The sequence below is a fragment of the Pogonomyrmex barbatus genome, unplaced genomic scaffold (genome assembly GCF_055798465.1).
Source record: "Pogonomyrmex barbatus isolate J1 unplaced genomic scaffold, ASM5579846v1 scaffold4, whole genome shotgun sequence".
Lineage (NCBI taxonomy): Eukaryota > Metazoa > Arthropoda > Insecta > Hymenoptera > Formicidae > Pogonomyrmex > Pogonomyrmex barbatus.
In genome coordinates, this window is record NW_028297138.1 from 936,444 (window position 1) to 950,387 (window position 13,944).

Genomic DNA, 13,944 nt, shown 5'->3' on the forward strand with positions numbered 1-13,944 from the left:
CAATTAACATAATTTTTATGATAAAATAACATGTCGAGACGCGTCAAAATTCAAGACTGTGTCGGAACCACACAAAGAATAATGACAAGTCATCTCCACTCCTGTTATAAAGTAAACCCAATATTTTTTTTGTGTAAATTTTAACATATTGAATAAATACGTATGAATTGTGTTATTTTAACACATTTCTTAAATCATTTTAATAATTTTACATTTTATATTTGTTAAGGTCAGTTAACATAGTAGACATGTGTTAAATTTACATATAAATATGTAGGTTATTTAACACAAAAATTTTAACAAGGACCGATTTAACAAAGACCGAAACACAAAATGTTTTTTACTGTGTATATGTATTGTAATATACGTATATATGTGTATCATTGTGTTGTTGACGTGTTATTCTAAACACGTTATTTGATAAATATCATCACATGCCTCGGTAAGGATAAGATGCCTGCCCGGTAAGCAGGAGATCCAGGTTCGATTCCTGGCTGAGGTGATATTTTTTCGCAAAATAATTACGAGTTTTCACGACTGGTTCGCCGTGACGCACACCCTCCCTTCTTATTCCGCCGCACGACTCTTTTTTCGAGCCATCGCTAATTGCGAGGAGTGAAATAGTAGTACATATTCTCCGACCCTCCAGTTTCTATCTATTTCTGTGGTAGCATCAGAGAGCATTTCAAAGTGTGCATGCATATCCGAGATTTAATTCTGATCATAAGAAAAATCATTTTAATTTTCCCTTCGAGTCAAGTAATAACAAGCAATATCAAGTGAGGGAACTGTCCCCGCGTCTCCACCTTTCCTGAATCGGCAATCTTCTCTCTCTCATTCCATTAAGTTGAAAGGTCAATTCCTATCAACTTGTTTCTCTCCTCAAGGACTAACCGTGCTTGCTAATCGGGCGAGACTCTCTGTTCCCCCGAGGTTGAAGCGCCCACCCCGGGCGAGCCCTCAAGACAAGTCTTACTATCCAAATTCAGAATTTCATCTACCGGATACCGCTAGCTCAAGGTCTCTTATCCTTAACCAGCCTACAAAAGAAAAGAGCCGGAATTCAAGAAAAATACCAATCATCTTTTTCACGCGCATCAACAGGATTACTTAGCCTCGCTCCGGGCGCATGCGACAGCCCCGTCTGGCCATTCCGTAATCTGAACGCGAAACATTATAAATTCATTTGCGTAAGCTTAGAACTAAAGGAGATGCGGTAAATACAAAGAATATTAAATCATAGTAATTTCGTAATCAATTAAGATGAGCCTGGGAAGCCCAGATCACATCGAAGGAATTTGACCCGCGGATTTTTTATTACTTCCGCCGAAGAGTATCGCGTCCATTCTTCGCAACTTCATCCAGAACTGGTTCGAAACTCACTCCGCAGTCAAGGAAAGCGTGTCCTAGAGGCGATACACGCCCCGAACTGCACTTCGCCGCGAAATCGCATAGAGTCATACGAATTCCATATTATAAAACAATACTACTTTGTACTTAACGCGCATTAGATAAAATAATAAAAATAGTTTTTTTTGCATCTTGTTTGAGCATGTCCATCCCATAACAATCCCTCTCCCTCCCTCTTAATCCTATCGCTCGAGACGTAACAGTATCGATTTAATTTTGTTGTGTGTGTATTATTAATTTTCTAGATAAATGTGTCTATGTATGTTTGTATGTGCATATGTGTGAACACTCTCGTCGGAATTCCCTCTCCAGTTCAACATTACTCTCAACGTCCGTTCCGAATTAGGTATAAAGCGCGTAGACTGCAATATTGCGCAACGCTTCCAAATCATTCCGTTTTTTCAATGCGAATATAATATACATGAAGCACTCGAGAATTTTGGAACGGTTTCCTGAGCGATTTATGCGTTGAGTAGGCTAACAGTGAGTTTGAGTTAACTGAATGTTGATATTAAAAACAGACATCATACAAAACGGCAAGAAACATTTAATAATATCAATTGTTAGTTGAATGATACTTTTAAACAAAAATGACGAAAATAGCTTGAGATCAAACAAAAATGAAAATGATGATAACGATATTTCTGTAAGAGTTATACAAATAATATATTGTATAAAAAAAGAAATATTAATGTTAAATTTAGTGAAAAAAATAATGTTGAACTGAGAATAAAGAAAGAATGCAACTCATGTGTTAAGAGTTAAACTATTATAATTATATTTTAGCAGAAACAAATAATTCTCTAAATAACAAGAAAATAATTTAAGCTTTACACGCAATAAAAAAAAATTCAGGACACAGATATCACTGATTGCGCAAGCTACTGAACAAAAATGAATTTTTTTTACTTATTGCAACAATTGCTAATTACACGTTCATGTTCGATTTACTCTATCTTCTTTCTCACGCTTTCGCTTTCACCCTCTTTTCTCTCTCGCACCTGTCAACAGGACACTTGCTCGATGCTCTTACACAGTACGCAAAGAAAACGAGCACATTTCACTTTGCTGCTTGCTAGACGCCTAGCGCTTCTGTCATTTCTGACTCTAGCAATCCACACACTAATGCGAGAAATTAGCGGCAATTTAAAACGCTTTACTTTTCAACAATTAATATAATAAATATTATAATAAATATAAAATAAATATGATGAATAAAATATAAATATAAAAAAATATATATTATATATTCTATTCATATATTATTGTAGCCCAAATATTACCACGATAATTCTTGCATACGATATTGTAGCCCAAATATTACCACATATTACCATGATAATTCTTGCATCTAAGCCCGACCGTCGGTATAGCAACCGTTCGGTGCAAGCCGGAAATGCAAGCCTGTAAATTCCAAAGCAAAACGCGAACGAAGAACGCGTACTGTTTTAACCATATACGGTTCGATTTAAAATTATAACGTGATGAAACGCGACTAAATACTATTGTCGTGCTTCCGCGGCAGTCTCTCGCGTTACACTCGCGCCAGGAAAAGAAGAAAAGTTTAGGAAAGAAACACAAACTTTATTATACACTGAAGCACAGGAGCAATAACAAGAGCTTTCACAATAAAATCAGAATTCACCGCGACACGACTCAAACTTGCGCGCCGCGCCGTCGACTCTCTCCACAATGCTTGACAACCGCTTGACGTTGGAATGATTAGGTTGAAAATCGATATGAGGGTAGCGTCGAGCGGAACACTGCTCGGTTGTAATACTATAAAAACGGTTGCTAAATCGCCGAGAGTGGGCAATCACAATAACTAACAGGGCAGTTGCACGTTATGTAACGAGCAGGCGTTATCAGTAATCAAAGTCACACGTAATATTGTCAAGAAGCCATCATTAATTAAACCAGTTAATTATTTAAGTGAGTAATAATATTTGATCAGAAGAACTTTCCACCAACGATCCTGTTCGGAGTTCTAATTCCTTAGGCTCGGTGAACTCGATTTTCTCTAAATTCAATCTTGAAACTCCGACCTACAACAATATTATTTATTATTTATATAATTTAATTATTTATTATTTATTATTTATATAATTTAATTATTTAATATTTATTATTTATATAATTTAATATTATATATCAAATATAATATTATATTATATAATATTTAGATAATTTATAACGATGCATATTTTGGAGTATTATTTCGCATCGTCGAACCTAAGCTCAACCGTCGCTCTGTCGGGCGCAAGGCGCTTTGCGTCAATTTTAATTTTATTCATTAAGTTCGCAATTAATTGCGAGACGGCCTACATGCCGTCGAATGCGTCCTACGCCGCGCTGCCGAACACCGCCGAACATGTCCGGAGACGAGAAGAGATTTCAGAGCGACGTCCGAATTTGGCCGAACACCACCGAACGCGTGATAGTGATGTGACTCCGCATGCAAATATCTATCCAGCACAAAAGCAATCAGCAAACAATTCATTTGTACATAAAGCACTCGTCTCTAACAAAGAACATTTACAGACAGAACTTACTTGAAACTACACAAATCTGAGACGGAGGAGAAAAATCCTTTCCATCCTTCTGATTATAAAAATATAAAAGAAACAACCGATCGAGAGGATTCTGAAGAAATATAACATCCGAACTATTTTTAGACCTCCTAAGATAACAGAACAAATCTTGAGAAATTCTAAAAACGAAAGATCTCCATTGAGCTGCCCAGGAGCAGTGTACAAAATATCTTGCTCATGCGGCAAAGTATACATTGAAGAAACCGGGAGAATTGTCAACGTACGCGTGAAAGAACATCAACGCGGTGTCAGATTAAAACATGTCACATTATTAGCATGTCAGCATTATCAGAACATAACATTGAAACAGGACATCAAATACTATGTGATAAAACAATCGCAATAGATACGACCACTTCGTATTTCCCAAGGAAGTACAGAGAGGCTGTACAAATTCACAACATCACGACAGCCTAAATAGAGATAATGGCTACAATATAAGTGACGTATGGAAAACCATTCTCCCGATTGACCGAAAATAACTTCTCCCACCCATCCCGTCCTCCTCTCTTCATTATAGTTTTAGCCAATCTTTACTTTTTTTCTTCCACTCCCACCCTGCTTTCATACAGCGTATATAAAGGGATTCCATTGGAGAAGCAGCATAATATCAGGCTGCTCTTCGCCTTGATGAAGTGAACTGCAATATCCATAAAACATTTGACATTTAACAATGTATAATAATACGGATAATACTCATAAACATATTACCTTCTTTGATAAATAAATAATGCTATGTCATTATAATTAAGTTTAGAAACTTTGACGGAAATATTTTATGATGAAATTTGCTTTCAATTAATTCCATTTCATTATTATTTCAAAATTTTTTATTACTTTTATTACTATATACTTTTCAATAATATGCATTAATTTTCTTATATTTCATACCCAGCACGAACTGCAAATATGTTTCAACAACGTTGCAAATTACAAATTGTAAGAGCTATTACAGAAATAAAAAAATTGCAACGTAATATTATTACATAATATGTAAAGCGCAAGCTGTCAAATTCTTATCAAATATTTTTTTCAGAAAATATGTTATCACAAATATAGTTTATCTTAAAAATACTGCCATATATGACTGCATGAATGACAATTTAAGCACTTGTAAGTAAATGAAACAAAATTAGATAATTTATTGTTATTATAATTTAAATTATTTATTTTTATAAATAATAATTTATATAATAATAATTTATAAATAAATAATTATAATTATTTTATAAATTATTTAAATTATTTATAAATTACTCTATGAAATTTATTATTATTCTAAAATAACTTTGATCGATTTTAATGATAATAATCTTATTTATTTTTAAAGAAATATTTAGAAAGAGAAATATTAAGAACTAGAAAAATACTAAGAAATATTAAGATATGAAGCTAACAGATTTTTGAAAGAAATGTCATTTGACAGGTTGCGCTTTATATATTATATAATAATATTTCTTCTTCTTTTCAGTAGACTATAATCAAATAGTATATTTATGCGAATATCAGTAAAAATAGTCTCACTATCTTTACATTGAAATCTTTATATTGATTTTGACAAGAGGCAACTGTTAGCTTTCACCTTTTGTATTATGCATTATACCATTGTTACGTCTAACCCGAAGTAAATTGAGAATTGAGAATTAAGAATTAAAAATATGAACGGAATACGAATGGGCTCGGAAGGACGCAAACAGCTGCTCTCTCGAAGGCCAAACGTGGAAACGTGATCCCTCAAATCCGAGCGCACTGATAAGTCTCGACACTAGGTCGACAGCGATACAAGAAAGCTATGACGCTACTCTACAGACGTACATTAGTCGGTCGTTTTCTAGTCAAGAAACTTAATTCTTCTTACCAGGGATAGATCTCGTGCGATCAGTTGGATGGGGGAGAATGACACGAGAGGTTTTAAGAGAAATAAAGAGAAATTAAAATTAAATTAAATGTTTAATATGATTAATGTTATACATGTTTTGAAAAGCAAGAGAAATTATGTAGACGAGTAGTGTGCATGTATGTATGTATGTCGTGAGTGTTACAATCGTTCGGCAGCTATCGGGTAGGATTTCTAGTAGGGAAAATATGAATGTAAGAATGTATTAAGCGATGATCCTACCTGGTGATACAATACAAAATATATTTGCGAATAAACTTAAATTAATAAAAACAAATATATGGCATTATTTATTACGATAATGTATGTGTATGATGGAAAATTAGGGAGGAGAGTAGGCTTGGATTTGTTCTGGAGGAGGAGTTGTGAGATTGAATAATTCAGGGAAATCTTCGAAATTGGGAAATAGGAGCTCTCTGTTGTCGGAGAATAAGGGCCAGGGAATAGGGCTTCGAAATCGATGATAGGTTCGAGGTCGAATGCGTAAAATGGATTTTCCGAGGAACCAGTAGAGAATTCAGGGAAAAGTTGAGAAAATGAGTCGAGAGGAGATTCAGAAGAGGAAATAGTTGAGATTGATTGTGAAAAAAGAAAAAAGGAAGATTCAAGAGCTGTGATAGAAGAGGTTGACGGCAACGGTTCGGTTGTTTTATTGCTTGTTTCGTTTCTTTGTTTCTGAACGCCCGCTGGGCTCCATCACTATAACGACGACGGGGGTCATGTTAATAAACGGTCAGATTGTCAAACTTTAGAAGGCGGCACTTCTGATCGATTCACTAAGAGGAAAGGGGAAAAAATGAATAAAGAGAAATTTGGCACATGATAAAGGCAAAAAAAAATTAGGAAAAAAAGAAAAATGCGTAGGTAACGCGTCTCGGAGCCTTCGAGAGATTTCGACGAAATTCGGAAGTCCCAAAGAGTCCGCATCGATGTGCGTGCGTGCGTGCGTGCGTGCGTGCGTGCGTGCGTGCGTGCGTGCGTGCGTGCGTGCGTGCGTGCGTGAGAGAGAGAGAGAGAGAGAGAGAGAGAGAGAGAGAGAGAAAGTAGGTAAAATAACCGGAAATCTTCAAGAGCCTTCAACGAAATTCGGAAGTCCCTGGCAGTCCGCACCGGTATGAGGGAGAAAGAGAAAGGAAAAATAAGAGGAAAAAGAATAAAGAAAAGAGAGATGTAGTTTTTAGTAAAGTGGAATGAAAATTCGAAAATTGCAAAAAATTATTCCATAATCAACAAAAGACTTACTAATGGTCGATTGAGATCGAGGTAACCGAAGAATAAGTCTGGATATTCTTCTGGAAGCTTGACTTGTGTTCACTGCTTTTAATTATTAGTCTTGAAAGAATAATGAATGCTGGATAGATAGTGCTGAATTAAGTTGTGACGATCAAGTTCTACTGTAACAATGAAGAGTAGCGAAACAGAATAATGAATAAGTGAAGAATGAATCGCAAAAAATAAATGGCCTGTACTGAATGAAAATTGAAAAATTAATGGCTAATAAATGCTGGCCCACACTGAATGAAAATGTAGAAAATAATAGCTATATCCAGAAAAGCCCCGTTTTTATAGGCTGGCCAGAGTCTGATTCTTGTAGAGAAGGGATGTTGGTTCTAGGAATCTGTAGGTGCTAGGGAGGGAGGGTAGGACAGGATGCGAGCTAAACAGGATGTTTACGTTAGATATCATGTTTCGCTCGTGCTTGTTGTATGTTTATGCTTGATATACAGACTTGCAACAGACCCAACCTGAGGATTTATAATATTTAATATTTATTAATATTCTTTTCGCATTAAATAAAAAGCTCGTCCTAATATACTTGAATAATTAGAGCGGTTATAATTCTTTTTCTGTTGCTTCATGTCTACTTATCTTATTAATAAAAGATCGAAACCAATATTCTTATATGAGAAAAAATATTAATAATGCTTTTGGGGAAAGAAAAGAATCGTGGAGTCCACTGGACGTAACACCATAGTTGAACGCGCAAATGTTGGGCAACTTAATACGCTAACTCTAAATATATATATATATATATATATAGGATGTTCCATAAAGACCGTAATAAGGGTAGATTCTTGAGATCATTTGAAAACTCTAATACCAAATTGAGGCTACAATACTTTCTGAATTATAAACATTTAGAGTTAGCGTATTAAGTTGCCCAAAATTCGCGCGTTCAACTATGGTGTTATGTCCAGTGGACTCCACGATTCTTTTCTTTTCCCAAAAGCATTATTAATATTTTCTCTCATATAAGAATATTGGTTTCGATCTTTTATTAATAAGATAAGTAGACATGAAGCAACAGAAAAAGAATTATAACCGATATATATATATATATAGAAGGTATTCCATTTTAAATGCATTAAGATTTCTCGAAAACTGTGGTAGATATAGAAAATTCTTCCAAAAGTTATAGGGAGTTATTTTTTGGCATAGCCAAAAAAATTTGGATCATCTCGCAACATTTCTTGCAACCATCTGTAAAATTCGACCCTACGTATCATGTTATTATCAGCAGTATCTGTGTGAAACGGTTATGGTCAGACTTTAAAGATTGTAAACTGGAAACTGTGCTTCTTGGAACTGTGCTTAACTCGCTCTCTATTTGTCGAATGCTCACATGTGAATTCATAGCAACCATCCCTAATACAGCGATGACACGCATATCTTTAATATTATTAAGATCTTTGCGTCTTCGAATTCTGCGTTATTTACGACGCTATATTATGCAAATCATCACTACTATTTGAGTGCCTTCTAGGAAACTTCTAATGATACAAAACTGCAGCTCTGTGATAGTTATCTCTGTACTCACTAAGCATTAGAAGTATGTCAGCAATATCATTAGAGTTGTATAGGCATACTAATCAGGTGGACCTACAGGATTTATGGAGAACATTCCAAAAAATTTGCAGCGAAATCTAATGCAGAGCGCGCGTGACAGATGACAATAAACAAAGTTAGACATTAAATGAAGAAGACCGTAAACGAAGATTCGAAACTAGAGACCTAACTCTGATGAACGTGAAATGTTTATCTCACGTATTTGCCGATGAGGCAAAGGCAAGGCACTATTCTTGTTATACTTGGGTTTCGCGCACGTTTTAAAACACGTGCGAGAAAAAAGAAGGAATAAGATTGCATACATTCATTCTCATGGAATCCGTTGATAAGAAGTAATTGACAAATAATTCGGTCAAAAAGTCTAGAATTAACAATCCAGAAATAACACGTTAATAAGTTTAAGATCCCTGTGCTAATGCTGAAGACTGTAACTTTCAAGTTTCATAATTCGTAAGTACTTAATAAAAATAAACTTCATCATAGTGTTTTAAAAAGCTCTTGGCACCAGTTATTAGATTCTGGAATCAAGAATGGAGTTTGATTTAAAAAAATCGATGTGACTTTGACTTGATTAGTGACGTCACTCGAAATCAAATAAAGATAAGATCAATAGATAGAACTTTCCAAATTTCTTTTGAAACTCTTTTTTTATAAAACTTATATTTTTCGAGATATTTAGGGATTCCGATATTTTTTATACCCTATATAAATAGAGATCTGTTTTCAAATTGATACATTTCGAAAACGAAAAATCATATATGAAACAAGATGTAATTTAAAGTTAACATTTTTGGCGTTAATAAAATTAAAAGAAAATTTCCTGCCAATGCTATAATCCTCAAAATTGTTGTTTTTGACTTTTTTGATGTCAGAATTTTTCTCAAATTTTATCAAATTTTATCCTGATAGTTAAATTTGATAACTGATTCGTAAGCGATATGTAAAAATATATAAAAATGATTATTCGTTTTCGATTAAAAAAAAGACATTTTGTTGGACAATGTAATTAAGAATTACATTATCTTTTCTACTTAACTAAAACAATAAAAAGAGACATAATTATATTACCAGACTGGACTCGTCAGGAGAAGCTAAGCTTAACAGCAATACGCTCACGTTTACAGTCAATGTTCCTGAAACAATAAGTAAGTATAATAAGTATCTCAGTTCTTTCGGATAATTCGATTGATCGTGTTATAAAGTTGTTAGCATTTATTTTTCCAAATTAATATAAAAAATATCTGTCAGAATATAACAATAATATTCTTTAGATTTAATAAAAGGAGATATGATTGAGTATTACGATAAACATATAGTAATGTGTTTAAAAAACACAATAGTTGAGCAACCATTAAATGATCGCTTGCTATTAATGGTATGTTTTTTCAGATTTAATGTAAATTTAAATAATCTTTCCAATCACAGATAATAGCTGTGTTTAACCAAAAAAGCAGCTTAGCAAGTGCTTTGCACTGATTGCATTATATTTTCATATCCAAACTTACAATAATCTTATCTCAGATTAGAACTGAAAATACAATCCAATTAGTGCAAAGTGTATTACGTTTTTCTTTCTGTTGAGCGCAGCCAATGATTGCTGAGTGCTACTTTTGTATTGTTTTGTACTATTGTGTTTCCTGAACATAATGAATATCTTATAATGAAGATCATGCAATGATAAAAATTCTATTTAGTAAATCACTGTATCAGACAAAACTACTACGTGTATTTAACATTCTTTGTATGTTTCGTATATAAGAGACAATCATCTAAAATAATTTAAATTTAATGTAAAACAGTATTAAAGTTATTGCTAATATTGCAAATTCTAGATCGATAAGGCAAATTCTTTTTCATATATAGGACTTATCCAGTGCAATTTTTATACAATTATAAATATGTACATTTTTCTTTATACTAATATATAGATTATGTAATATATTAGATTATGTTACATGTACATATATATTGTGCCCATTTTTTAATATATAAATAAATATAATATAATGCTATAAAGCACTAATTGTAAGCTAAAAAAATTTATGCAAGCCATGCTGTGCACATGCTGCTATTTAAAAAGAAGCTTGAGATCATGATTAGGACTCGAAGTCATATGAGAGCTTTATCTTAAAATAATTATTGCTTGCACTCTCTCCCTCTCTCTCTCTCTCTCTCTCTCTCTCTCTCTCCCTCTCCCTCTCCTCTTTTCTCTCTTTCATTAAAATATATAACGTTTTGTTTAATTTTAAATTAATTAATATATTTTGTCACAACAAATATTCTTTATAGAATACATACAAGTAATATAATATCAACTCATCATTAATCATTGTCCTTATCTATAGAAATAAATATTTATGAATACATTATATTTTAGAAGACAGAAGATAGAAGATATAAGTATATATAAAACTCACATAACATTTATCTCGATATTATGTTATAAAATAACAAATCAAATAATACTATATGAACATATTCCATTCATTAAATATATGTATAAAGATATGTAACATATATTTATATATATGTTGCGAGCCAACGTATGGATTTAAGGTCACAAAAGACAAAAATGAATTACAATCAGAAGGATAGGCGACTAAATTGTGCCTGAGAAAGTTTAGTTTTATAATCAAAGAATGCGAGATAGGGTCCCAAGTTGCAAAGTAGTTGGGAAAGACCTTACGAGGTGATTAGGAAAATGAATGATGTAGGGTCCCAAGTTGCAAAGTAGTTGGGAAAGACCTTACGAAGTGATTAGGAAAATGAATGATGTAGTTTATTGCATTCGAAAAACGAAAAGACGAAAAAACGAAAAGATAAAAATAAAATAAATAAAGTACATTTAGATAGATTAGTTCCATTTGAGGAAAGGAAAAAAAATTTGTAGGGAAAAGAATCGAAGTTGAGCCTGTAAATGTGTAAAAAGAGATATGTAGATATTTCTTTTTTTGGAGGGATAATTCATTTGAAAGAAAATTCTTTAAGTAGATACTGTTTATGTTTATGTTTCTTATTTGAAATTTGTTGGCATCGCTTTAAGAGGAAGATCTTCTGCTTACTGCCCGAACATCCGGCTAAGGAAATCCTTTTTTTTTAAGAAGTCTGCTTCGCCCTTGGTTTTTTTGAATCATGGTTTTTCCGAGGGACTTATGGCGAATGCCGAGGCAGGAACTTGGGAATAGGACGAAAGAGTCCAGGGTACGGAAACTCCCCCCCCCCTCTTGTCCAAAGAATCAAGAGAGAAGTGCGCAAGACACAAGCACAAGATAAAGAAGCGTTACGGAAGAAGAACGAAGAGGGAAGATGACCTCACAGCGGCACGAAACTTCCGGGAAGAGTGAAGTTGGGACTAGTTCGGCATTCGATAACCCGCAGCAGCAGCTCGTAGAGCAGGAAGCCGACAGATTCCCTGAGAGCTTCACCAAGGAAGAAGAAGCTGACTTTTCTGTGAGAGAGTTCTCTGGAATTGTCGGGACGACAATTTCGAAAAAAAGGAGAGTAGTGTTATAATCGAGCGGTGTTCCGCTCGACGCTACCCTCATATCGATTTCCAACCTGAAGATTGTTCCTTGCCAACGCATCATTGTTTTATGTTTTTGGATTGATTTGAAAGATTCGACGGAGAGAACGAGCGCAAGACTGTATCACGGCCTGTATATTTAATTGTTGTGCTTATTAAAGTTCATTGTTTTGTAAACGACCTCTTTATTTCCGCGTAACGCGAGTAAGTGTTGTGCGAGAGACCGCCGCGGAAGTGCGACAATATATACACAAATATATCTATATATATATATATATCTATATATATCTATATATATATATCTATATATATCTATATATATATATCTATATATATATATTTTTACGACTGGTTCGTGATCGGGCCTCGTCGTGGCACACGCTCTCTCTTCTTATCCTCTTTTTATAAAACTAAGATCAACAAATATAATTATTAAGATAATAAAATTGTATTTATATATATATATATATATATAAATACAATTTTATTATCTTAATAATTATATTTGTTGATCTTAGTTTTATAAAAAGAGGATAAGAAGAGAGAGCGTGTGCCACGACGAGGCCCGATCACGAACCAGTCGTAAAAATCCGTAATTATTTTTGCGAAAAATATCACTTCAGCCAGGAATCGAATCTGGATCTCTTATTTATCAGGTAGGCATCTTATCCTTTCGACTACAGAAGCATGTGATGATATTTATCGCAAATAACATGTTTAGAATAATATGTCAACAATTCAATGATACACACATATATACACATACTACATATACATATATGCATGTATACAATATTCTCGAATCTCTACGACTGGTACTTCAGAGAGATGATAATCCTATTTTCTCGATGGATGCAGGTCGGACCATGCAGCGGCGACACTCTCCAATGCTACTCTTATGAGAAACATATATATATATATATATATATATATATATATACATATATATATATATACATATATGTATATATGTACATATATATATATATATATATATATATATATATATATATACATATATGTATATACATACAAGGTGTCTCCAAAAAAATGGCCAAGCGATTATATGTAGGTAGAGCCGATTAAACTGAGTCGAAAAGTCCTGTATTATTTTGCGATTTTCGCAATAATTAACGCGTTATTAATTTACGAAAATAGTCAAATTGCGCGATGAGATAGGACCCAGTGAGACACGCGTTCGCCGTCGCTAGATACGCATGGAGTTGTTGATTGCAAGCGGCATTGGTTACGCTTTCATCTATGTATGTTACGTGCACCTAGTGTGTTTCAAATAAAAAGGGACGGTATGTGTCACAGCGGAGTCCGACCACGAACCAATCGTGAAAATTCGGAATTATTTTGTGAAAAATATTTCAGCCAGGAATCTGGATCTCCTGCTTATCGGGCAGGTATCTTATCGTTTCGACCACAGAGGCATGTGATGATATTTATCGCAATAACGTATATCGCAATAACGTATTTAGAATAACAAAATAATATACACATATATACATATATTACAATATACGTGTATATTCTCTCGAATCCCCATGACCGGTTTTCCAGAGCAATGTTGGTCTCTCACTCGATGGATGCAGATCGTACTGCAGCAGTGACACTCTCCAACATCACTGGCAATGCGTGTCTCACTGGGTATTATCTCATCGCGCGCTTGC

The 13,944-nt window shown here is 34.0% G+C and overlaps 1 protein-coding gene across 30 annotated transcripts in view; it reads right to left on the reverse strand.

Annotated features, from left to right (window-relative positions):
* pHCl-1 (pH-sensitive chloride channel 1) overlaps positions 1 to 13,944 on the reverse strand; it is a 1,184,550-nt gene that overhangs the window by 701,256 nt on the left and 469,350 nt on the right. For all 30 annotated transcript variants that reach the window (XR_016140122.1, XM_089080706.1, XM_089080698.1 and 27 more), the window contains one exon: positions 9,814 to 9,878. Coding sequence is in view for 29 of the 30 variants with exons in the window: in XM_089080706.1 (XP_088936832.1) it covers positions 9,814 to 9,878 (65 nt within the window). In the remaining variant the exon portion in view is untranslated. The remainder of the gene's footprint in view (positions 1 to 9,813; positions 9,879 to 13,944) is intronic.